Genomic DNA, 25,445 nt, shown 5'->3' with positions numbered 1-25,445 from the left:
GGCAGTTGGATCTCAAGAGTGAGTGTTGCATACGAGGACATACTTTTTTTTTTTTACACACTTCAGCACTCGGCAGTCCCGTTCTGTGAGCATGTGTGGCCTACCACTTCGTGGCTGAGCCGCTGTTGCTTCTAGATGTTTCCACTTCACAATACCAGCACTTAGTTGACCGGGGCAGCTCGAGCAGGGCAGAAATTTGACAAACTAACTTGTTAAAAAGGTGGCATACTATGTCACGTTGAACGTCATTGAGCTCTTCAGTAAGGCCATTATACTGCCAATGTTTGTCGATGTTAGACACCTGTCAGCAACATGTGGCTGAAATAGCCAAATCCACTAATTTGAAGGTGTCCACATACTTTATAATTGATGTTGTAATTGATAAGTTAACATACGGTCATTAAACACCTGTACTAGCTAAGTCCTTACAACTTGTGCATCCACAATGGATACGTTTTAAGTGGAGCTTAGAGGGGAAGTTCAGGATTTTACAACTTGATGTTAGATGGTTCCTCATCCTGAAAGTCAATGGGAGTGATAGGGGCATGTGTGCCAATGTCATTGCCAAATCAACTGCAATCAACTCCTTATTTGTTTTGATATTACTTTAAGATGATTTATTATTATTATTATTATTATTTAGCTTTTTTTCTATATATATAAAAAAAATAAAAAACATGGGACACATGGCCATCAGCACTAGGAGGCAATGTTTCCTCATCAGTAGATGGCAGAACAATGGAGATAATTTCTTACTTGCTTTTGGAAGCACAATGCCCCAGATGATGGCATGCCTTAGTTCTGTTGTTCATGGCCGCTGGTAGTTTCTGTTTAAAGACCATTCTCTGCAGATGTTGTCCACAAATGTTTCTTGTGGTCTTCGCACCTGAGAGGGAACCCACTGAGATAAGACACAATGTAGAGAAAAAAGGTAGACAGACTCCATCCACCATGTAGGTTTTCTATCATCTTTAATGAGCATTCATGTTTGCTGATGACACCTAAATATTAGATTGATGTTGATCAGAAGATACAAATGGGGATTTGAAATGATCCATTCTAAAAACAAATGGAATATACCTACAAATCTATCAAATGTGAAATAAACATCGGTCGGAAGGTTATTGCTTGTGCTTCTAACTGGTATGAGTTTGACTCAGATGTTTCCTTCAGTATTACCCTGGTAAAGTGGGAGAAGATCTCACCACAGGAATGTGAAGAGTGCAAACTGGTCACCTTTGTCTCCAGAGAAGACACAGGTCACTTGACTAGTATATGTATGTAAAAGTAAATTCAGACAGCCATACAAAATGAAATCAGCAGTGGAGCTCTTACAAATATAATCAAGTTGTACAAGTACACTTTGTGCCGATTGGTGTCAGCAGTGCCTCAAACGTCTGGTTTTCATTTAAGTGTCTTGTCTTTGACCGGAGGACAGTACTGACTACTGAACCACTCACTAATGACGTATTGGTGTTCCAGTTCTCCTTTAGGATGACAGCATACAATGAGAGCATACAATGAGAGCATGGCCGTGACTGGAGACAGCCCTCTCGAAGACAAAGGCTATTGTGTGTGCCAGGGCAGTGACATCTCTGGGAAACCTTGAGGACCACAACAAACAAGGATATGTAGTCTTTGCACCTCCTTGAACAAAGTGACATGTTCAGCTGAGGTCTGCTGGCAGTTAGGGTTCACAAAAATTCTTCATAAATTCACAAATGGATGGGGAACACATGCTCAACAAAAGAGCACTTTCATTTTCTACATGGAAGTGCTCTGCTGGTAAAACTGTACAAATATCTCAGTCAAAACCTTTACATACATCACTTCCGTAATCAATGTTTTCTCATCCTCTGTAACCATCTCAATGTCATACCCTATCCTCATAACCATCTTTTCTCTTTTAAATCCATCTCTAATCACTTTTCCAAACCTTTCATGCAAATCCCACATTCACCACCAAAGCATATTTCAATTTCGTGTCACCTTACCAAAACAGCTTTTTGTTAAGCGGTGCCATCAATACTATTCCATACAACCCGTATCTTCTTAATAAACCCATCTGAATCCAGTTAAATAAAGCACACACATATGTACATCTAAATATAAACAAAACACCATCCCATTATATAAATATATTGAGAATCAGATTAGAATGTGAAACGTATTTAAAGAGCAAATATAAAGAGGCACACGGTAGTTACGACCAAAGTGAACGGTAATTTGCCCTGAGATGAGGAAATGGAAGGAACAGAGGAGTAAGACTGAATAAACTCACCTCCATACACAGATAATCTGTTATGATTCCCAAATCTACCCGACTCCCATTAAACTTAAGGCTTCCTAGCCATAAAAAAAACCACAGTAGCTTTTTAATACCAATTAAAGGAATGCAGATTAAATTACTTCAGTAAATATCAGGAAATACATTGTGTTCAAGTTACACAAAAATAACATGTAATGCAAAACAATTTTTTCCAGTTGAGTAAGCAAATTAAATACCCAGATGATAAATAGTTAAATGCTTCAGTCACAGTTCCCCTAAGCAAATGACTCAAGAGGAACTGAAAACATTTGAAGAAAGACATTTGAGTAAGCATGGGTGTGGTGTTTACTGTCCATGAGTCACCTTTTTACAGAACCCTCTTAAATCTCTATTACTGTGGAATTGTAAACCAGAGGAAGAGTTGGTTAACAGTAAATGTTATAGACAGACACCAGTGTGACTTGTTGGCTTACTAATTATGCAGGCCAGGGCTTGGTACTGTGCATAGACAACCTGTCTAAGATGACATCATACTGTGATTTGAGATGTGGCGTGCTGGAGAGCAAGATAAGTGAATGTCACAATGTCACAGAATATAATGTGTGCAAGCCATGGCCTGAAGCTTGTTGACAGTAGGGAGGTAATGTACAGCTTGGGTCAGGCAAACAAGGACATAGTGTGAGGACGTACTTTACTTTCACTTCCTCAAATAGTCTGATTTAGCCCATATCTGCACAGTTCAGTGTTCTGTCGAATGATTTTAGCACAAAATACTAAGAACACTGACGACCACTTACTGGCCTGGCAAAAATGGTCAAGTAATAATTTGTTGACTATTTAAATGTCTCCTTTAAAAGTTACTTGTGGCAAAACAGTATTGCATAGATTTCCCTTGAGCTATATCTGGCCTCATTCTTTAAATTCAGGGACAAAATATACCTGACAAAACAAAGACACTAGAAATGACCAAATCAGCTCACAATAAAATAGAATACTAATCTTAAATCAATGCATTATTTAGAAACACAAACTACACAGAAACAGTGACGAATTGACGTTAGATCACAAAGGAAGCTGGCTATCTTTGGTTTGGCTGGACGCTCTTGGATACTGGCGAGCAGTAGAACAGAACAGAAGCGCTCTTGGGTAGGTGACACATGCCGGCAGGTTCCTTGCTGCATAAAACCAATAAAAGCAAAATAGGAGCTTGTGGGAGGGGTGCGCTTGCGTCGCTCTTTCCACCTCAGAAGTCCCCATCTCCACCGTTGGTGGTGGCAGGTGTCTCCTCCTCAAAGCGAAACCTCTTGGCCTGGGTGTGGGGTGAGTCCAAGGTGAAGTTCTCCTTGTCCTCTGGGTCCTCGGCTGGGGCAGCCCACTTGGTACCGCTGCTCCTCTCACGGGGGGTTCGTGGCAGGACAGGCTCGATACTTGGGTATTGATGCTGCTGCCACAGCCAGGGGTGGGTCATGCAGTCGGCTGCACTGGGCCGGTCCCTGTGTGGAGAGGGTGAAGACGGACCAAGGTCAAAACCAATTATTATAAATGAAAAGCACAAAAGCATTTGCTCCAATGCTTCCTGTCAGTAGCAGTGATTTAACCATTAGAATTCCCTGAACGTTTACTGGCTGGTGATAGTCTCACTTACTCTGGAGTTTTGACCAGCAGCTTGCGGATGAAGTCGACAGCGAGCTCCGACACCCTGGAGAAGGCCTCTTGACTATAGTCCACGTTGACCTGGGACACGTTCAGGTACGTCTCCTGCTTGTCATCCCCTGCAAATGGAGACTCACCAGTCACCAGCATGTAGGCAATCACTCCCACACTCCTGAAGAACACATAACACACACCCAGAATACAGTTAGTACAAATGTGTCAGAGGGTGCACACGTGTTGACCTGCAAACATACATACTTCACACAAGTGCCTTAGGCAAGCACGGACATAAATCCACAGTCATTGTGTTAATATTGATGACTCACCACAAGTCAGTTGCCGTTGTAATAGGCTCATAGTTCAGGATCTCTGGAGCTAAGGTGAGAAAAGGGAGAACAAGAGAGGCCATATGATTACATCACAACATTGTTATTGTAGAATGTCAGACGTAATTGCAGCTGGTTGAAGGAACGTTGGAGGCATGTTACATGGACGTTGCCTTACCCACGTACTCGGGAGTGCCCAAGATCTCTCGGAGCTCTCCGACCATGCCCAGTTTGCGTGCCAGGCCAAAGTCCACAATCTTTATGTCCCCCAGCGGTGCCAGGCTGGTTAGAAGGATGTTCTGGGGCTGAAAGAAAGAGGGAGGGATTGGGTGAGTAGTCCAAAAGGGTAACAAAGTTGTGCAGAGTCATAATACAGCTGTCATAATACAGCTGTATACAGCAGGTCCAGTCATTCACAATGACTGCATGAGATTGTGTTTGCAGCAAAGATATGCAAGTGGTGATGAAAAGATGAATAAGAGAGCAAATAGGGTGGAGAGGTGTATTTTAGGTGTATGTACATATGTTTGTATGTGCGCAGTGCACTTCTGCTTATATATATATTAAGAGGTGTGGAGGGATAGACCTTGAGGTCCAGGTGCACCACGCTGGTCTGGTGGAGGAGGTGGACGCCCTCCAGCGTCTGTCTGATCAGCCGTGTGATTTGGCCCTCTGGGAGCAGCTCATCACAGTCACAGTGGTCAAAGATCTCACCCCCCGCCGCACTGTCACACAGAGAGAGAGAGAGAGAGAGAGAGTGTCACAGTGTCTAACACAAACTTTGTTGCATGATTGCATCTATAAAACCTAGGTGGTTGAGACTCAGCTGAGTGTATAAGCTTGTTTCATATAATTTCAGGTCAGGCAACAGATAATTGGGTATTTCCAATGGAATAGCCTTCCCCTTTCAGTTCTAAAGGCACTTTGCTTTCAGGGCAGGATTAGAAAGGCTTTTCTCAAAACTCAATGAAACAAACAGGGAGGGTGGAAACATGTCTATTGACTCTCAGAATACACAAGAGTGGTAAGGGTGGGGTTTCCCTTTATCTACTTCCCCAGTGTCAGATGAACTTGCAGATATCATTTTTATGTCTGTCTCCGGTATTAAGAAATGTAGATTTGCGAGCCAATGCTAACTGACGTCAGCGCATGACTGGAAGTCTATGGGTATCTGTTAGACTTCCAGTCCTTGCGCTATTGCGCTAATTAGCTACTTTCTTCAAACTGCACGCAGAGAAATAATAGTATCAACGAGTTCATCGGACTCTAGGGAAGTAGATAACGGGCCTCATTGGCAAAATCCATAAGTGTCCCTTTAAGCACAGAATGTGGATTGCAGCCCATCTGCATTCTTCATTCTACTTTCTGTTTTGTTGGATGCAGTGTAAAGGAGTACCGATTCCAATGAAGTTCAAGGCATAATCACACATACTGTCTCAGATATGAGAAACTTTCTTAAATAGCCTCTGTACAGTACAAAGATAGGTTTACATTGATTTTTTTTTTTTTACATACGTAAGTAGCAGATTTGAAAGATGGATTAAGGACTTGACAGATGTAATGGAGGAAGCTGATGGCAGTATGGGGTGGATGTGTGAACAACAAACCTTTAAAATTGCTACTGATTGAACTGACAGCATTGAGTGTAATCTAAAAGTTGGCCATAACTCACTATTCCAGCAGCAGGATGATGTCGTGGTCTGTCTCATAGGCAGCGTGCAGGTTAACCACGCGAGGGTTGTTGCGGGCCGCCTCCAGCACACCCATCTCGTGCACCACCTCGGCCCGGCAGTCTCGGCCTCGCCGCCGCTTACGAAGGAACTTGGCGGCAAACACCTTCCCTGTGGACCTCTCCACGCACCGCTTCACCACCGCAAATTTCCCCCTGGCACAGAGGACGAAGGGAGGGCAGAGTCATTCATCACACACTATCTGGGTCATTTTAGTCTACGCTGAAGGAGACAACTTTGTTACAATATGACATCAGTTAATATTTACATTTAGACAAACATTACATTTCGCTTTGGATAAATGTGTCTGCATATATTATTATTTATCCAGAGTGACTTATAGTCAGTGCATTCAACTACAGTAGGACAACCACGGTGCACTGCCAACCAAACCGTACTGTGCCGGCTTTGATATTTTTTTCTCACATTGTCTTGTCAAGCACCGTTACAGCAACTAGGTGGATGCATAACCCAGCCAGCTCAGCAAGCCTATAGCTTGGCTTAGTAGTGCAAAAAGGGTTCAAATGAGGCCACTCCATACCCACACCCTACTATAACAAGTAGTGGTAATCAGGGTCTAAAATGAACACCTGCCACATACAGATAGACATCTTACCCGCCAATGCCAAAATCAATTTCACCTGCCACCTTAGCATTTGCAGTGAAATAACTACTGCAATAGCTGTTTTCAAAGTATTTGTTTCATAGTTGTTAAATTAATTGCTCAAATAGTCAAATCCTATATAGACCAGTGTTGCAACACTGCCTGGCTGGGGGATGTACGCACATGAAGAGCTAAGTGAAAGATTCATTTTTAGAAGTGCTGAGCACAGGCATAAAAGTTACTCTAATTTACTTGAAACGAAAGTCTACTGAAGTGAGACATTGCCCTTGTGTTTCTTGGCTCTTTACATTGTTTTGTTCACAAGTTAGGTTGTTTTTCAATGTTTGCGTTTCAACTGCTAGGGAAAAGACAATGCTACAGTACTAGCCAGACTCAATCTCATAGGCACAAACATAACTCGAGTTGCATTACTACTTAATCTGGGCGACTTTAACCTCCCCACGTCTACCTTTGACTCATTCCTCTCTGCCTCCTTCTTTCCACTCCTCTCCTCTTTTGACCTCACCCTCTCACCCTCCCCCCCTACTCACAAGGCAGGCAATACGCTTGACCTCATCTTTACTAGATGCTGTTCTTCCACTAACCTCATTGCAACTCCCCTCCAAGTCTCCGACCACTACCTTGTATCCTTTTCCCTCTCGCTCTCATCCAACACTTCCCACACTGCCCCTACTCGGATGGTATCGCGCCGTCCCAATCTTCGCTCTCTCTCCCCCGCTACTCTCTCCTCTTCCATCCTATCTTCTCTTCCCTCTGCTCAAACTTTCTCCAACCTATCTCCTGATTCTGCCTCCTCAACCCTCCTCTCCTCCCTTACTGCATCCTTTGACTCCCTATGTCCCCTATCCTCCAGGCCGGCTCGGTCCTCCCCTCCCGCTCCGTGGCTCGACGACTCATTGCGAGCTCACAGAACAGGGCTCCGGGCAGCCGAGCGGAAATGGAGGAAAACTCGCCTCCCTGCGGACCTGGCATCCTTTCACTCCCTCCTCTCTACATTTTCCTCCTCTGTCTCTGCTGCTAAAGCCACTTTCTACCATTCTAAATTCCAAGCATCTGCCTCTAACCCTAGGAAGCTCTTTGCCACCTTCTCCTCCCTCCTGAATCCCCCCTCCCTCCTCCCTCTCTGCAGATGACTTCGTCAACCATTTTGAAAAGAAGGTCGATGACATCCGATCCTCGTTTGCTAAGTCAAACGACACCGCTGGTTCTGCTCACACTGCCCTACCCTATGCTCTGACCTCTTTCTCCCCTCTCTCTCCAGATGAAATCTCGCGTCTTGTGACGGCCGGCCGCCCAACAACCTGCCCGCTTGACCCTATCCCCTCCTCTCTTCTCCAGACCATTTCCGGAGACCTTCTCCCTTACCTCACCTCGCTCATCAACTCATCCCTGACCGCTGGCTACGTCCCTCCCGTCTTCAAGAGAGCGAGAGTTGCACCCCTTCTGAAAAAACCTACACTCGATCCCTCCGATGTCAACAACTACAGACCAGTATCCCTTCTCTCTTTTCTCTCCAAAACTCTTGAGCGTGCCGTCCTTGGCCAGCTCTACCGCTATCTCTCTCAGAATGACCTTCTTGATCCAAATCAGTCAGGTTTCAAGACTAGTCATTCAACTGAGACTGCTCTTCTCTGTATCACGGAGGCGCTCCGCACTGCTAAAGCTAACTCTCTCTCCTCTGCTCTCATCCTTCTAGACCTATCGGCTGCCTTCGATACTGTGAACCATCAGATCCTCCTCTCCACCCTCTCCGAGTTGGGCATCTCCGGCGCGGCCCACGCTTGGATTGCGTCCTACCTGACAGGTCGCTCCTACCAGGTGGCGTGGCGAGAATCTGTCTCCTCACCACGCGCTCTCACCACTGGTGTCCCCAGGGCTCTGTTCTAGGCCCTCTCTTATTCTCGCTATACACCAAGTCACTTGGCTCTGTCATAACCTCACATGGTCTCTCCTATCATTGCTATGCAGACGACACACAATTAATCTTCTCCTTTCCCCCTTCTGATGACCAGGTGGCGAATCGCATCTCTGCATGTCTGGCAGACATATCAGTGTGGATGACGGATCACCACCTCAAGCTGAACCTCAGCAAGACGGAGCTCCTCTTCCTCCCGGGGAAGGACTGCCCGTTCCATGATCTCGCCATCACGGTTGACAACTCCATTGTGTCCTCCTCCCAGAGCGCTAAGAACCTTGGCGTGATCCTGGACAACACCCTGACGTTCTCAACTAACATCAAGGCGGTGTCCCGTTCCTGTAGGTTCATGCTCTACAACATCCGCAGAGTACGACCCTGCCTCACACAGGAAGCGGCGCAGGTCCTAATCCAGGCACTTGTCATCTCCCGTCTTGATTACTGCAACTCGCTGTTGGCTGGGCTCCCTGCCTGTGCCATTAAACCCCTACAACTCATCCAGAACGCCGCAGCCCGTCTGGTGTTCAACCTTCCCAAGTTCTCTCACGTCACCCCGCTCCTCCGCTCTCTCCACTGGCTTCCAGTTGAAGCTCGCATCCGCTACAAGACCATGGTGCTCGCCACGGAGCTGTGAGGGGAACGGCACCTCAGTACCTCCAGGCTCTGATCAGGCCCTACACCCAAACAAGGGCACTGCGTTCATCCACCTCTGGCCTGCTCGCCTCCCTACCACTGAGGAAGTACAGTTCCCGCTCAGCCCAGTCAAAACTGTTCGCTGCTCTGGCCCCCAATGGTGGAACAAACTCCCTCACGACGCCAGGACAGCGGAGTCAATCACCACCTTCCGGAGACACCTGAAACCCCACCTCTTCAAGGAATACCTAGGATAGGGTAAGTAAGGGTAAGTAATCCTTCTCATCCCCCCCCAACAAGATTTAGATGCAAGTGGCTGTTCCACTGGTTGTCATAAGGTGTATGCACCAATTTGTAAGTCGCTCTGGATAAGAGCGTCTGCTAAATGACTTAAATGTAAATGTAAATGTAATCTCCTGTGCGTAAAGGGGCAGGTGAAAATGGTCTCATAGTTTGGTTAAAAGACTATGGTCATAAAAAATTAAATTAAACAATATACCACATTACTTATTACTAGTAATACATGTATCGTTTTAGAAACATTAACAAAGCATGCACATCTGCCTTTTTGGTGTTTTGCTGTAATTCCTGCAGAAAAAAAAAAATATTTGAGCTGGTAAGAGGAATCTGAGTGGCTGGTAGATTTTTCAGCTACTTTGTCTTGCTCACATTGATGTAGAGGTTGTTGTCGTCGCTGCTGACCTCCCAGTAGGCCAGGCCTGGGAAATTCCAGTCCTCGGGGCCTGATTGGCATCACACTTTTCCCCCATCCCTAGCAAACACACCTAATTTAAACTACCGTAATTGCTGGACTATTAAGCGCACCTGAATATAAACCGCACCCACTGAATTATTAAAAAATATGTATTTTGTACATAAATACGCCGCAGGTGCCTACCGGTACATTGAAACAAATGAACTTGGTCACTATCTTCCTCCTCCTGTGCACTGAAACCACTGAAGTCCTCTCCTTCGGTGTTGGAGATGAATAGCCTCAGAATTGCTTCATCCGATGTTGGATCGTTTTCATTGTCGCTCTCGTCACATTCATCCGGAGGCAAATACCCCGCTGAGCTCATGCTGCCCCTTCAACACGCAGCAGTCCAGCCTTTCGAAACCCGTTGATGATAGTGGATTTTTTGACAATGCTCCACGCTGTCAGGACTCACTGGCAGACTTGACCATAAGTTGCTCTTCGCATGCAGCCCATTTTAGTGAAGGATTTCTCCCCATTTGTCATCAGAGACTCCCACTGAACAAGGAGCGCCACCTTAAATGCACGATTTACACTGATGTCGAGTGGCTGCAAATACTTTGGCCCATCTGCTTTTCTTCCCTCTGAAAGCCTTTGTTGTCTTTTTCCACCGAGTCAGTTCCTCACGCTGCTGTTTCCAACGTCTCATCATCGACTCATTAAGGCCAAGCTCCAGATCGATCGCCTTCAACTTGAAAGCTGCATCATATGCATTTCTCCGTGTCTTTGCCATGATGAGGGTGACAAAATTACTACTGTAATCAGAATGATGGGAAGTTTGAGCGCGCTCGATTTTTATGTGACGGTGCTCAGTTTTTTGGCGGCATGAATCTTGTGAAAGCGGGAAAAATCCATAAATTAGCCGCATCATTGTATAAACCGCAAGGTTCAAAGCGTGGGAATAAAGTAGCGGCTTATAGTCCAGCAATTACGGTAAATGCATTGTTAACTGAAGATCATGATTAGGTGATTATTGGAGGCAGGTGTGTTAGCTGGGGCAAAAGAGTGACCCCAATCAGGCCCCCGAGGACTGGAGATGCCCAGGCCTGCTATAGGCTGTCTCATCGTTGTCGGTGATCAAGCCTACTACTGTTGTGTCACCAGCAAACGTCATGATGGTGCTGGAGTCGTGCCTGGCAATGCAGTTGTGGGTGAACAGGGAGTACAGGAGGGGACTAAGCACGCACCCGAGGGGCCCTCGTATTGAGAATCAGCACGGTAAATGTATTGTTGCTTACCCTTACCACCTGGGGGCGGCCCGTCATGAAGTCCAGGATCCAGTTGTGGAGGGAAGTGTTTAGTCCAAGGGTGCTTAGCTTAGGGTTGAGCTTTGTGGGCACTATGGTATTGAACGCTGAGCTGTAGTCAATGAATAGCATTCTCATATAGGTGTTCCTTTTGTCCAGGTGGGAAAGGGCAGTGTGGAGTGTAATAGAGATCGCATCATCTGTGGATCTGTTGGGGCAGTACGTGAATTGGAGTGGGCCTAGGGTTTCCGGGATGATGGTATTGGTGAGACATGACCAGCTTTTCAAAGCAAGTCATGGCTACCAACATGAGTGCTACGGGGCTGTAGTCATTTAGGCAGGTTACGTTCGCTTTCTTGGGCACAGGGACTAGCGAGGTCTCCTTGAAACATGTAGGTATTCCAGACTCGGTCAGGGAGAGGTTGAAAATGTCATTGAAGTCACTTGCCAAATGGTCCGCGCATGCTTTAAGTACACATCCTGGTAATCGGTCTGGCCCCGCAGCCTAGTGAATGTTGACCTGTTTGAAGATCTTACTCACATTGGCTATGGCGAGCGTGATCAGTCGTCTGGGACAACTGGTGCTCTCATATGCATGCTTCAGGGTTGCTTGCCTCGAATCCAGCATAAAAAAAACAATTTGGCCCATCTGGAATGCTCGTGTCACTGGGCAGCTAGTGGCTGGGTTTCCCTTTGTATTCCGTAATCGATTTTAAGCCCTTCAACATCCGACGAGCGTCAGAGCAGTTCTAGTAGGATTCAATCTTAGTTCTGTATTGATGCTTTGCCTGTTTGATGGTTCGTCTGAGGGCATAGCTCTAGCCTGTAGCTCGGGACGTGGTCATCAACACACTTATTGATGAAGCCAGTGACTGATGTGGTATACTCCGCAATGCCATCGGATGAATTCCAGAACATATTCCAGTCTGTGCTAGCAAAACAGACCTGTAGCATAGCATCCGCATCTGACATCTTCTGTATTGAGCGAGTCACTGGTACTTTCTGCTTCAGTTGTTGCTTGCAAGTAGGAATCAGGAGGATAGACTTATGGTCAGATTTGCCAAATGGAGGGCGAGGGAGAGATTGTATACGTCTCTGTGTGTGGAGTAAAGGTGGTCTAGAGTTTTTTTTCACTCTGGTTCCACATGTGACATTCTGGTCAAACAGATTTAAGTTTGACTGCATTAAAGTCCCCGACCACTAGGAGCGCCGCTTATGGATGAGCATTTTCTTGTTTGCTTATGGCATTAAACAGCTCATTGAGTGAGATCTTAGTACCAGCATCGGTATGTAGTGATAAATAGACAGCTACTAAAAATATAGATGAAAACTATCCTGGTAGACAGGGTGGTCTACAGCTTATCATGAGGTACTCTACTTCAGGTGAGCAATACCTAGAGACTTCCTTAATATTAAATATCGTGCAGCAGCTGTTATTGACAAATAGACACACATCCCATCACCCATCTTACCAGACGCAGAATTTCTGTCCCGCCGACTGTATATTATCCATGTCGTCATTCAGCCACGACTCGGTGAAACATAATATATTATTGGTAGGACAGTCTCGAACGGAGCTCATCCATTGGCACATTGGCCAATAGAACAAAATGGTTGAGGCGGGTTACCCACTTGCTGAAAAATTCTCACGGCACTCCGATCGCCTCCATGTGTACCTTTTCTTCAATCGAATGATAGGGATTTTGGCTTGGTCTTGGAGAAAGAGTATATCCTTCACGGCAGACTCATTATAGAAAAAAAAAATCTTCATCCAGTTCGAGGTGAGTAATAGCTGTTCTGATACCCAGAAGCTCTTTTTGGTCATTAGACTGTAGCAGCAACATTAGGTACAGTACCAGTCCAACGTTTGGACACACCTACTTATTCAAAGGTTTCTTTAAGTTAATCTTTCATTTTAAATGGAGAAAAGCACTGTCTACTGATAGAATGGCTGTTTGTGAATTCTCATCCACGTGAAGTGCAACTAAAGCACAAAATGAAGGTTGATACCGAGCAGAAATTACAAGAGGCATTTTAGATCTGTTTTCTCCTGTGTCAAAAACACAGAATTATGCATTAATTAGCAAGTAAAAATTACTGCTTGCGTTATCTAAGCAAGTGGCTGAATTAATAAGGTGACAGGGAATCATATAGTGTTCGCTTTCTGCAGTGTTTGAAAATGAGTTCTGTACAGCTGCCACTGCTTGATTTCCTTGCGTTTTTATCCTCTCTGTTCTCGGCCTGTCTGCTCCTCTCCACTCTTCTCTGAGCAAAACGGGTACACATGCTGCTCCAGAGCCAGTACTATTCTTCCTTCACACAAGCATGTTTCAAAATTTTGTTCATTCGCACAATGTCTCTCGTTCACATTTGCTTGTATATGTCCAAACTAACCAAAAAGTATATCCGGTAGCTAATACTGATATGTATAACTGCCTGTCATTGCAATTAGTTTATTTTGAGAGAAGGACGGTATAACGATATGAAAATCTGCATACTGCCCAAACCTAGTTTGTACTGTAAATTAACATTGAATTGACAATTTCGCAATCTAGGGAAAACTCAAATTGCCACCCTGTACACACACAAACAGGAAGAAGACCGTTTTAGTCTATTTCCTCTTTCTCTGTGGCTGAGCTCAAGTCTCGTTTCCAAACGTCCTTGCTTCCTTCGTCCTGCATTGCACTAGTAAGATGAGACACCAGGGATGGGATGTACCCTAGGCCATTCATTGACGCTCACGGTGGACTACAATACTTCTACTTACAGCTATTATGTCACTCACATCTAAGTTGCCTGTAATTAAATAATGATACATAAATTCCTCTTTCTCCAAATGCTGGATTTTAACCCACAGCAGCCAATCCACCAGTCATTCTGATCTTAACTCCAACACACCGATTTCCACAGATTAACCCATCTTTCCCAGTATAATGCAATTTTGCCATTTTCTTTTGCAATACATTCCTACATTTTACTATAGGACTCATAGAAGAGTCCTGAACCTACCTATTTGTACTATTTCTACAAATATACCCTAAAAATAAATACTTTACCCAAGAGTATAATGATACTTCCAATTGACCCATTGTGGTTTTTCAGAACCCCTAACAATACAGTTTGCAGGTCCATCTGAATCCTGATATAACAACCATTCCTAGACTTGACTTCAAAAGCGACTGTTCAATGTCCCATATACTCCTTTTGTATTAAGTATTTTATAAAATAGCTTAAATGGAAAAGAACAGATTGATTGTGTGAATTGTTTCATATGTCAGTTCAGACCCGATGCCAAGGTATTGGGACATCAAAAACCTTATACGGTATTGCTGTCAAATATTTTTACTGATTTATACTAATCATTGAGCCATTAGATTTTTCAATGGGTGGCAGATAAAATTGGAATAGGCATTTACTTAGACTAATTATTTAATTTATTTTGTGGCAAAACCGTGATGAGTTGACAGAGGTATGCAATTTTGTAACACAACACCACCAATGCCTCAAGTTGAGGGATCGTGCAATTGGCATGCTGACTGCAGGAATGTCCACCAGAGCTGTTCCCAGAGAATTGAATGTTAAATTATGTATCATAAGGCGCCTCCAATGTCGATTTAGAGAATTTGGCAGTACGTCTAACCGGCCTCACAACCGCAGACCACGTGTAACCACACCAGCCCAGGACCTCCACATCCAGCTTCTTCACCCGAGGGATCAACCCGAGACATGCCACCCAGACAGCTGATGAAACTGAGGGGTACTTGTCTCTGTAATAAAACCCTTTTGTGAGAAAAAATGTATTCTAATTGGCTGGGCCTGGCTGCTCCCCTGCCCAGTCATGTGAAATCCATAGATTAGGGCCTAATTTATTTAATTCAATTGACCGCTTTTCTTATAACCTCAGTAAAATTGTTGAAATTGTTTCATGTTGCATTTATATTTTTGTTCAGTATATTCAATCAAATTTGCAAGATCGATGAACTTTTCAAGGGATATGAACACCAAGCATATCGACTTCACCATCTGCCCATTTAAAATCGGGAGACCACATGACAATTTAAAGTTGATCTTTTAGAGGCCAATCTGTAATATACACTTAACATAGTCAGGTTTTAGTCCAGAGAAACTCGAGAAATTATCCAAGTCCTCAATGAGGCCCTTCAAGGTTTAACTCGAGAGAAAACTTTAAGCATCGGCGTATATTGATACTTGTCTCTAAACCCTTAAATTTTGTGCCCCTTGATGTTATCATTAGATCTGATTTTTAAAGCAAACAATTGAATGGCTATAATAGGTATGGTGACATAGGCAACCTTGTTTAAACCTCTTCAGTATGGGCCCTTCTACTACTTATGTTTGTCTATGGAGATTGCATGATTGTGTGCTCGATTTTATACACCTGTCAGCAACGGGTGTGGCCGCAATAGCCGAATCCACATAATTTTGGCCATGTAGCCTATAGGCTGGGGAGCATTTTTTTTTTGTCCAGATCATAGCAATCATGTCCTATTCCCTCGTCAGTTCATTACTTAAACAAATGGATTATGGCTATAGCCTACCAATTAATGGGTTGTCATTAAGCTGCATAGCAAATAGTCATTAAAGTGTTATTGTCTTTTCAATTAGGCCTGTAAGTGAAGGGATTTACAACACATACCCTTCTTCTGTATCTGATGTGGTGGGGTGTAAATGTCCATCTTCCACCTCATTTCAGTAGGCTTAGTCGAGTATCCCATCTGTCGTACATCATCTGTTAAAAAGCTGTCCTAATCTATACAGTTCATTCATTGCTATTTCTACCATTCTATATCCAGGAATCCGATTTATTTGGCTGATTTCAGTGTGATGTCTCTTCCCTGCCATTTGACCCATAGTTGTGTGGGGTACACCAGAGAAAACAGGACTCATTTTCCCCATAGCCTTTTCTTTATAGCTTTTTCATGTAGAGGGCTCTGCTCATGTCGGCGTTGATATAGATCCGATGGCCCCATACATCAAAAGGTCTGACTCCTGACTTTTTGGCTTTGATGGCCAGTCAGAACTTTATCTTTGTTCCTATAGTTAAGGAACTTGGCGATGATGCCCCTTGGTTTACTGATCGTGTCCCCTCTCGGGTCACCTGTTGGATGTGCTCGTTCGTTATGGGAGCCTGTGTAAAGTTCTCCTGGCCCAGTAGTTGTGGTATTACCTTTTCCAGGAATTCTTCCATTCCTGTTATTCCACAGCATTCAGGGAAACCTAACAAAATGAAGATTTGAACAGCGACTGAAGTCCTCCATCCCATTGAATCTTTCAGTAAGCCACATAACGTATTTTTGTTCAGTCACGATTTTCTGGAGATTCTCAAGGGCATTTGATATAATAGGTCTAAGCTAGAGTGTTGGACTAGTAACCGAAAGGTTGCAAGATCGAATCCCCGAGCTGACAAGGTAAAAATCTGTTGTTCTGACCCTGAACGAGGCAGTTAACCCACTGTTCCTAGGCAGTCATTGAAAATAACAATTTCTTAACCGACTTGCCTAGATAAATAAGGGTTAAAAAAAAAAAATTGGCCCAGTAACAAACAACCTGGTGACTTGACAGTAGGTCTAAGCTAATTTGATTGGCACAGGAAGAAAGGAAAAGGGTATGCTACTCATGAGATGTGCTTCAAATGTAGGATTCAAATATTCAACTGTATAAAAAAAAATATTTTGTGGCTCCTTACATGCATGTACAATGTATTCGAAAAGTATTCAAACCCCCTGACTTTTTCCACTTTGTTACGTTAGCCTAATTGATTAATTGACAATACCCCATAGTGACAAAGCATAAACAGTTATCATTTTAGCAAATGTATTAAAAATCAAAACTGAAATATCACATTTACATAAGCATTCAGACCCTTTACTCAATATCTTGTTGAAGCACCTTTGGCAGCAATTACAGCCAAGAGTCTTCTTGAGTATGACACTACAAGCTTGGCACGCCTGTATTTGGGGAGTATCTCCCATTCTACTCTGCAGATGCTCTCAAGCGCTGTCAGGTTGGATGTGGAGCGTCACAGCACAGCTATTTTCAGAGGTTTTCGATCAGGTTCAAGTCCGGGCTCTGGCTGGGCCACTCAAGGACATTCAGAGACTTGTCTTGAAGCCACTCATGTGTTGTCTTGGCTGTGTGCTTAGGGTCGTTGTCCTGTTGGAAGGTGAACCTTCACCCCAGTCTGAGGTCCTGAGCGCTCTGGAGAAGGTTTTCATCAAGGATCTCTGTACTTTGCCCCGTTCATCTTTCCGCTTGATCCGGACATGTCTCCCAGTCCCTGCTGCTGAAAAACATCCCCACAACATGATGCTGCAACCAACATGCTTCACCGTAGGGATGGTGCTAGGTTTCCTCCAGACGTGAAGCTTGGCATTCAGGCCAAAGAGTTCAATCTTGGTTTCATCAGACCAGAGAATATTGTTTCTCATGGTCAGAGAGTCCTTTTGGTGCCATTTGGCAAACTCCAAGAGGGCGGTCATGTGCCTTTTACTGAGGAGTGGCTTCAGTCTGGCCTCTCTACCTTAAAGGCCCGATTGGTGGAGTGCTAGTTGTCCTACTGGAAGGTTCTCCCATCCACATCGGAACTCTGGAGCTCTGTCAGAGTGACCATCGGGTTCTTGGTCACCTCCCTGACCAAGGCCCTTCTCCCCCAATTGCTCAGTTTGGCCAGGCGGCCAAGCTCTAGGAAGTATTAGTTGTTCCGACATTTCTTTCATTTAAGAATGGAGGCCATTCTGTTCTTGGGGACCTTCAATGCTGCAGACATTTTTTGGTAACCTTCCCCACATCTGTGCCGACACAATCCTGTCTTGGAGCTCTACGGTGAATTCCTTCGACCTCATGGCTTGGTTTTCACTCTGACATGCACGGCCAACTGTGGGACCTCATATGTGAACGACCGGCTTCAATTATTATAATAAAAAATTTAAAAAATGTAATCCGTCTTACATAGCAAACTTTGATATTGCGTTTTTTTACATGGAATAAAAGTAAAATTGTACATCATACACTACAGTTGAGGAACAAAGTGGAAAGTAATTATGCATTGATAGTGAAACTTGTAAACTCACATTTGAGAAATGGTCTTCGAATGTTTTGAATCTACTTTTGGAGAGCCCTTCTTTGTCTACACCCATTCAACATTGTTCACACCCTCTTAAGCTTTAGCCCCACCAATCTCTTTAAGGGTTCATCCCGAATGTACTAACAGCAGCAGTCAAGCACCCAAGCTAACTTGCTAGCTACTTCCAGACATCTAAGTGAGAGACAACAGCTCACTGAACATTACTCTCCCTAGCAGAGCTGGTTAGGCTATTATGTTATTCAGAGCGTTGGTGTCTGCAACTGTGCTGTCAGATTGTCCATTTGTAAATTCAGAATGTTTCGCATTCAGAGAGCACACTGGACGCTCTGGCCGATGAGTCGGGTTGATCTGAACGTTCTGACCTCAACTGCAGTCAAGCACCCAAGCTAACTGGCCCATATTGGCTAGCTACTTCCAGACACATAATGAGAGAACACCCCACTCACCCTATAGCAAAGCTGGTTATGGTGTGTTCATGTTTTCCAGGGGGTTGGTGACTAACTCTGCTGCTGGCAACAATTTAATTATGCTATTTTTCCTATGCAGCATTCTATTATACAGTGAACAGAGTGAGGTTCAATTAAATATTTGTTGTATTGAATAGAAGCGTGAATCAGTTTTTTGTGTAGCATAACGTTTAGAAAATGGGAACAAGCGGGTGGGCGAACAGGGCGCTAGGCTACTCAGTAAAGTGATACTTCGCCTGGTATCATATCATTATTAAATGTTGGTATCGTGACAACACTAATTTAGATAGAAAAAGAAAAGTAAAAACAAATAACCAGTTCTACAACTGTTCAACAAAGTGCCTGCACTGCCACAAAACCTTTTTATTATAATGCATTGACTATACCAAACATTAGGAACACCTTACTAATATAAAGTTGCAGCCCCCTCCCCCTTTTTCCCTAAGAACAGCCTCAATTGGTTGGGCATGGACTCTGCAAGTTCTCGTAAGCGTTCATCAAGGATGCTGGCCCATGTTGACTCCAATGCAGCCCACAGTTGTCATTTAGGTGGTGGACCATTCTTGATACACACAGGAAACTGTTGAGCATGAAAACCCAGCAGTGTTGCAGTTCTTGACACAGACCGGTGTGCCTGGCACCTACCATACCCCGTTTAAAGGCACTGAAACAGTTTGTCTTTCCCATTCACCCATTGAATGGCACATACACAATCCATGTTTTAATAGTCTCAAGGGTTGAAAATCCTTATTTTAACATGTCTCCTCCCCTTCATCTCTACACTGCTGGAAGTGGATTTAACAAGTGACATCAATAAGGGATCATAGCTTTTACCTGAATTCACCTGGTCAATCTGTCATGGAAGGAGTAGAGAAGTTCAGATCTCTATGCTGATATTTGTTTACAAGGAGTACATGATGTATTCCTAAATATAAATGTAGAAGCATACAAATAAATCAAAGAGAACAATTAAAGTATTTCAGTTTTACTGATAAGGAACGGCTCAAAGTTCATGAATAAAAATGTTTTTGGAGTGATCCATGGTCAATCAAGCAAAATGTACCCTTAAAAATGTCAGCTGCCTATTTAAGGGATGTCCGTTACCACGGTAACTGGGCACTGTCTTGTCTGTGAAGAAAAACATCTTTGATAGCATCTTAGCAGCAGACAGCTGCAGCAAACTCAAACTACCTAGCTTGTGAACAAAACGATATAACTGGCCAAGAAACACAACAGTAGTCATACTTTAGTAGCCTTTCTTGTCAATTCGACCATCTTCATGTGGGCTTTGGATTGAATGTTTTCATATCCAAATGTTCGGTGTGACCACCCGCCAACGTGGCTGGGTGAAATAGGCATTCTTACCCACCAATGACAAAATCTACCTGCATTTGGCGGGTGTTCACTGGAAGACAAAGGAGGCCACCTGTACAAATTACCTATCTAGCATGCTTCGAACACCCGTGTGTAACAGAAGAAAGCTGCCAGAAATGTCTCGTAACTGAAAAATACTGTTAGCTGCAACTGTGATGAAGCCGGCTAAAACAGTGTACAGTAAGTGTATATTTTGCATTTGTGAAATATTTTGATGTGATATGAATGTAAAGGGCTTTATGCGTCTAGAACTGTATCGCAACTAATAATAAATTCATGTTTTGATGAAGTATTTGGCTGTTTTGTCTTCCAGAGCCAGTCTACCTCTGAAAATAACATAAGGTCTTTGAAACATAAGGAGTAACGGTCGGACCACTTCACTCCTTAAGAGTAGATTCTTGGGCTAGGGTGTACCTAGTAATGGGTCCTATATGGTAGGCAACACATGTTAGGTTTGGGACAGGCACACATACAGCACTTATAGTCACATCTCTTTGTGAGGATAGCCTAATCTTTGCGACCTATCTACTTACAAAAGGACTGAGGTCATCCTGTTTGAATATGGAACATGTAAAGTTCGGATTTTCCTGAAATTTGACAACAGAAATTATATTGGGAGAAAATCCTTAACCCAAAAATCTGTTTGTAGATAGACCTACTACAATTGCATTTACAGTGTGATAAGCATCAAGGTTCCACATTTTAAAAAGTACACAGCTGCACCATTGAGAGCATCTTGACTGGCTGCATCACTGCTTGGTACATCAACTTCTTGGCATCACTGGGGCCTAGCTCCCTGCCATCCATGACCACTATACCAGGCGGTGTCAGAGGAAGGCCCAAAAAATTGTCAAAAGACTCCGGCCACCCAAGTCATAGACTGTTCTATCTGCTACCGCACGGCAAGCAGTAGCGATGCGCCAAGTCTGAAACCAACAGGACCCTGAACAGCTTCTACCCTCAAGCCATAAGACTGCTAAATAGCTAACCAATGGTTACCCAGACTATCTGCATTGCCCCTTTTTGCACTCAACTCTTGACTCATCACATATGTTGCTGTTACTGTTCATTATCTATCCTGTTGCCTAGTCACTTTATACCTACTTACAGTATATTTTTACATTTAACTAGGCACGTGAGTTAAGAACAAATTCTTATTTACAATGACGACCTACACCAGCCAAACCCGGATGACGCTGGGCCATTTTGCGCCGCCCTATGGGACTCCCAATCACGTCCGGTTGTGATAGAGCCTGAATTTGAACCAGGGTGTCTGTAGTCTCAAGCCTTAAGATGCAGTAAAATATACACACATGCATATATACATACACACACCTCAATTACCTCGTACCCCTGCACATGGACTTGGTACTGCTACCCCTTGTGCATTTATTCCTTCTTTTATTATTTTCATATAACACCCCCCCTCTCTCTATGCATTGTTGGGAAGGGCCCGGAAGTAAGCAGTTCACTGTTAGTATACTACACCTGTTGTTTACGAAGCATGTAACAAATACAGTTAGATTTATAGTTGTTATAGCTAAATATGGTATCCAGCCTTGATAGGATGTGAGTAAGTATTAGCTCACTGACGTTAGCTCTCTAGGATGCAAAAGGCCAATTGAATGCATTGGAGTCATAACAAGAACTGAGAGAATGGGTTGATGGAATGAGAAAGTTTGAAAATGGGACATTGTAATATTGGCTCACCTGCCCAACTCGCCAGTGATGTCATAAACACTGTCCATCGGTTCCGTATTGATATGGGTTTGAATTTCTCCAAATAGCCCAGTCGGTCCATTGCGGCCGTCCATCCGCCTGCGAGACATCGTTGTTGTTAGCCGGACTTCACTGTGGCAATAAATTAGCACCTGTCAAGCCGAATCAAGGCCGTAGACTATCTAGCCAGCTAGTAGCTAATGTGTTTAGCCAGTGCTAAACCAGGTATAGTAGTTAGCTGAAAGTTATTTAGTTAGCCAATGTTGTAACTATTAGCTGGATAGCTACATAGTAACGTTAACTAAGTTACTAGCTAATAGCTAGCTAGTTTGAGATGCTTTAGCTGTAGATAATAACTAGTTAGTAGTAGAACAGCTGGTTAGTTACTTGAAAGACGGGTCACGAAGAACAACGGCTACCGTTCGCTAGCTAGCTATCCATCTAAACAACCGTACTAGCTCCCTTTTACTTTTCTTTAATAGACAGCTAACTATACATCACGAATTGTCACTTATCGGGTTGATTGACAAACAACTTAAACTTTCCCTATTGACTGTGTTCATTAATAAGCGAGTTTAGTGCCTAGCGAGCATCTGGATAAAATCCTTCCTCCCGTTGATGTGAGCAACACGTCTTCAAATTTAGATTGCGACCAATCTCGTTCCGACGGTTTTGACATTTTGTCGCCTCGTTCTGCGCAGGCGCGACGTGTCTAAGTCTTTTCAACTTCATCTCAATTTTCATAATACAATACATATTTTAACCCATATGCATCAGTAGTAACTTAATTTATACTTCTAACTTGACTGGGTGTTCATTTAAATAATTTGTTAGGTATTAACACATTATTTTGGAAAGGTTGTCAAGGAGACGGCATCATCGACGTGAACCTGTGACCCCTGATGCCCTCTGGTGGTTATATTCAAAGTAAAAAACTTTAGGTTAAGACCGTAACCCCGGTTCTCTATAGTATGAGTGAGGTATTTTACTTGTGGGCTATGCCCCCAGCGTATTTGTCAGAATCCTTTATTACACTACACCAGCCATGATTGGCTGGACATCGGGATGTGTGCATTGGGGAAGGGTGTCCTTCCTACCCTATAAAAAGGTCCCACACAGTGTCTGAGTAATTCAAAATTAGCAACAGCTCTTCCTCACTCATGCAAGGAGGGTGGTCTGGTGAAATACCTCACTCATACTATCAGAGAACCGGGGTTAAAGTTAGCTTTTGAGTATTTGTTTCGGTATTTAACTTATGGGGAAATACTAACTCCCGTATTTCCAGCCAAGCTTATCCCGACGACGACTGCCATGTGCGATATAACACACAAATGGGCCTTGCACCTATGGTGTTGAACGCTGAGCTGTAGTCAATGAATGGCATTCTCACATAGGTGTTCCTTTTGTCTAGGTGGAAAAGGGCAGTGTGGAGTGCAATAAAGATTACATCATATGTGTATCTGTTGGGGTGGTATGTAAATTGGAGTGGGTCCAGGGTGTTGGTATTAGACTCCGTCAGGGAGAGGTTGAAAATGTCAGTGACGACACTTGCTAGTTGGTCTGTGCATACTCAGAGTACACGTTATGGTAATCCGTCTGGCCCTGCGGCCTTGTGAATGTTGACCTGTTTAAAAAGTCTTACATCGGCTACAGAGAGTGTGATCACACAGTCGTCCGGAACAGCTGATGCTCTCATGCATGTTTCAGTGTTACTTGCCTCAAAACGAGCACAAAGGTAATTTAGCTCATCTGGTAGGCTTGTGTCACTGGGCAGCTCACACCTGTGCTTCCCTTTGTAGTCTGTAATAGTTTGCAAGCCCTGCCACATCTGACGAGTGTCGAAGCCAGTATAGTACCATTCAATCTTAGTCCTGTATTGACGCTTTGGCTGTTTGATGGTTCGTCGGATTTCTTATAAGCTTACGGGTTAGAGTCCCGCTCCTTGAAAGCATCAGCTCTACCCTTTAGCTCAGTGCGGATGTTGCCTGTCACCCATGGCTTCTGGTTTGGGTATGTACTTACGGCCACTGTGGGGAAGATGTCATCAATGCACTTATTGATGAAGCCAGTGACAGATGTGGTGTACTCCTCGATGCCATCGGACAAATCCCGGGACGTTTTTGCATGTAAGAAGGAAACAGGAGGATATTGTCAGATTTTCCAAATTGAGTGCGAGCTTTGTACTCTGTGTGTGGAGTAAAGATGGTCTAGAGTTTTTTTTCCCCCTCTGGTCACACGTTTAATATGCTGGTAGAATTATGGTAAAACGGATTAAAGTTTCCCTGCATTAAAGTCCCCGGTCACTAGGAGCACCGCCGCGTTTTGCTGTTTGCTTACGGCCATATACAGCTCATTGAGTGTGGTCTTAGTGCCAGCATCGGTTTATGGCGGTAAATAGACAGTTACGAAGAATATAGATGAATACTGTCTTGGTAAATAGTGTGGTCTACAGCTTATCATGAGATCCTCGCCTAAGGTAGAGTAAAATCTTGAGACTTCCTTAGATTTCATGCACCAGCTGTTTACAAATATACATACACTACTGTTCAAAAGTTTGGGGTCACATAGAAATGTCCTGGTTTTCAATGAAAACATACATGAAATGAGTTGCAAAAGGAATAGAAAATATAGTCAAGATGTTGACAAGGTTATAAGTAATGATTTTTAATTGAAATAATTGTGTCCTTCAAACATTGCTTTCGTCAAAGAATCCTCCATATGTAGCAATTACAGCCTTACAGACTTTTGGCATTCTAGTTGTCAGTTTGTTGAGGTAATCTAGAGCGATTTCACCCCATGCTTCCTGAAGCACCTCCCACGTGTTGGATTGGCTTGATGGGCACTTCTTACGTACCATACTGTCAAGCTGCTCCCACAACAGATCAATAGGGTTGAGATCCGGTGACTGTGCTGGCCAGCTGACTGCTTCTTCCATAAATCGTTATTGCATTGTTTGGAGCGGTGCTTTGGGTCATTGTCCTGTTGTAGGAGGAAACTGGCTCCAATTAAGTGCCGTCCACAGTGTATGGCATGGCATTGCAAAATCCAGTGATAGCCTCCCTTCTTCAAAATCCCTTTTATCCTGTTCAAATCTCCCACTTTACCACCACCAAAACCCCTCCAGACCATCACATTGACTCCACCATGCTTGACAGATGGCGTCAAGCACTGCTCCAGCATCTTTTAATTTTTTCTGCGCCTCACGAATGTTCTTCTTTCGGATCCGAACACCTCAAACTTAGATTTGTCTGTCCGTAACACTTTTTACGATCTTCCTCTGTCCAGTGTCTGTGTTCTTCTGCCATTCTTAATATTTTATTTTTGTTGGCCAGCCTGAGATATGGCTTTTTCTTTGCAACTCTGCCTAGAAGGCCAGCATCCCGAGTCGCCTCTTCACTGTTGACGTTGAGACTGGTGTTTTGCGGGTACTATTTAATGAAGCTGCCAGTTGAGGACTTGTGATTCATCCGTTTCTCAAACTAGACACTAATGTACTTGTCCTCTTGCTCAGTTGTGCACCGGGGCATCCCATTCCTCTTTCTATTCTGGTTGGAGCCAGTTTGCGCTGTTCTGTGAAAGGAGTAGTAGACAGCGTTGTACGAGATCTTCAGTTTATTGGCAATTTCTT

At 43.8% G+C, this 25,445-nt stretch overlaps 1 protein-coding gene across 3 annotated transcripts; it reads right to left on the bottom strand.

Annotated features, from left to right (window-relative positions):
• Window positions 1-954: 954 nt before the first annotated feature.
• On the bottom strand, window positions 955-23,877 carry stk17b (serine/threonine kinase 17b (apoptosis-inducing)). Of its 3 annotated transcripts, none has more exons than XM_052521918.1 (8): window positions 23,840-23,877; window positions 21,809-21,949; window positions 5,921-6,133; window positions 4,835-4,973; window positions 4,427-4,553; window positions 4,249-4,297; window positions 3,915-4,094; window positions 955-3,762 (listed from the first exon to the last, which is right to left on the bottom strand). In XM_052521918.1, exons 1-8 carry the CDS (start codon window positions 23,860-23,862, stop codon window positions 3,513-3,515), a joined length of 1,122 nt encoding a protein of 373 aa, XP_052377878.1. In that variant the 5' UTR covers window positions 23,863-23,877; the 3' UTR covers window positions 955-3,512. The 3 variants fall into 3 exon arrangements, with proteins under 3 accessions (XP_052377878.1, XP_035629024.1, XP_035629025.1); XM_035773131.2 differs by lacking the exon at window positions 23,840-23,877 and adding an exon at window positions 22,205-22,486; XM_035773132.2 differs by lacking the exon at window positions 23,840-23,877 and adding an exon at window positions 22,205-22,485 and having other exon boundaries at window positions 21,809-21,916.
• Between the last annotated feature and the right edge of the window lie 1,568 nt (window positions 23,878-25,445).

The sequence above is a fragment of the Oncorhynchus keta genome, chromosome 7 (genome assembly GCF_023373465.1).
Source record: "Oncorhynchus keta strain PuntledgeMale-10-30-2019 chromosome 7, Oket_V2, whole genome shotgun sequence".
Lineage (NCBI taxonomy): Eukaryota > Metazoa > Chordata > Actinopteri > Salmoniformes > Salmonidae > Oncorhynchus > Oncorhynchus keta.
The sequence above is the reverse complement of the archived record's forward strand: the minus strand, read 5'-3'. Positions and strand labels throughout refer to the sequence as shown.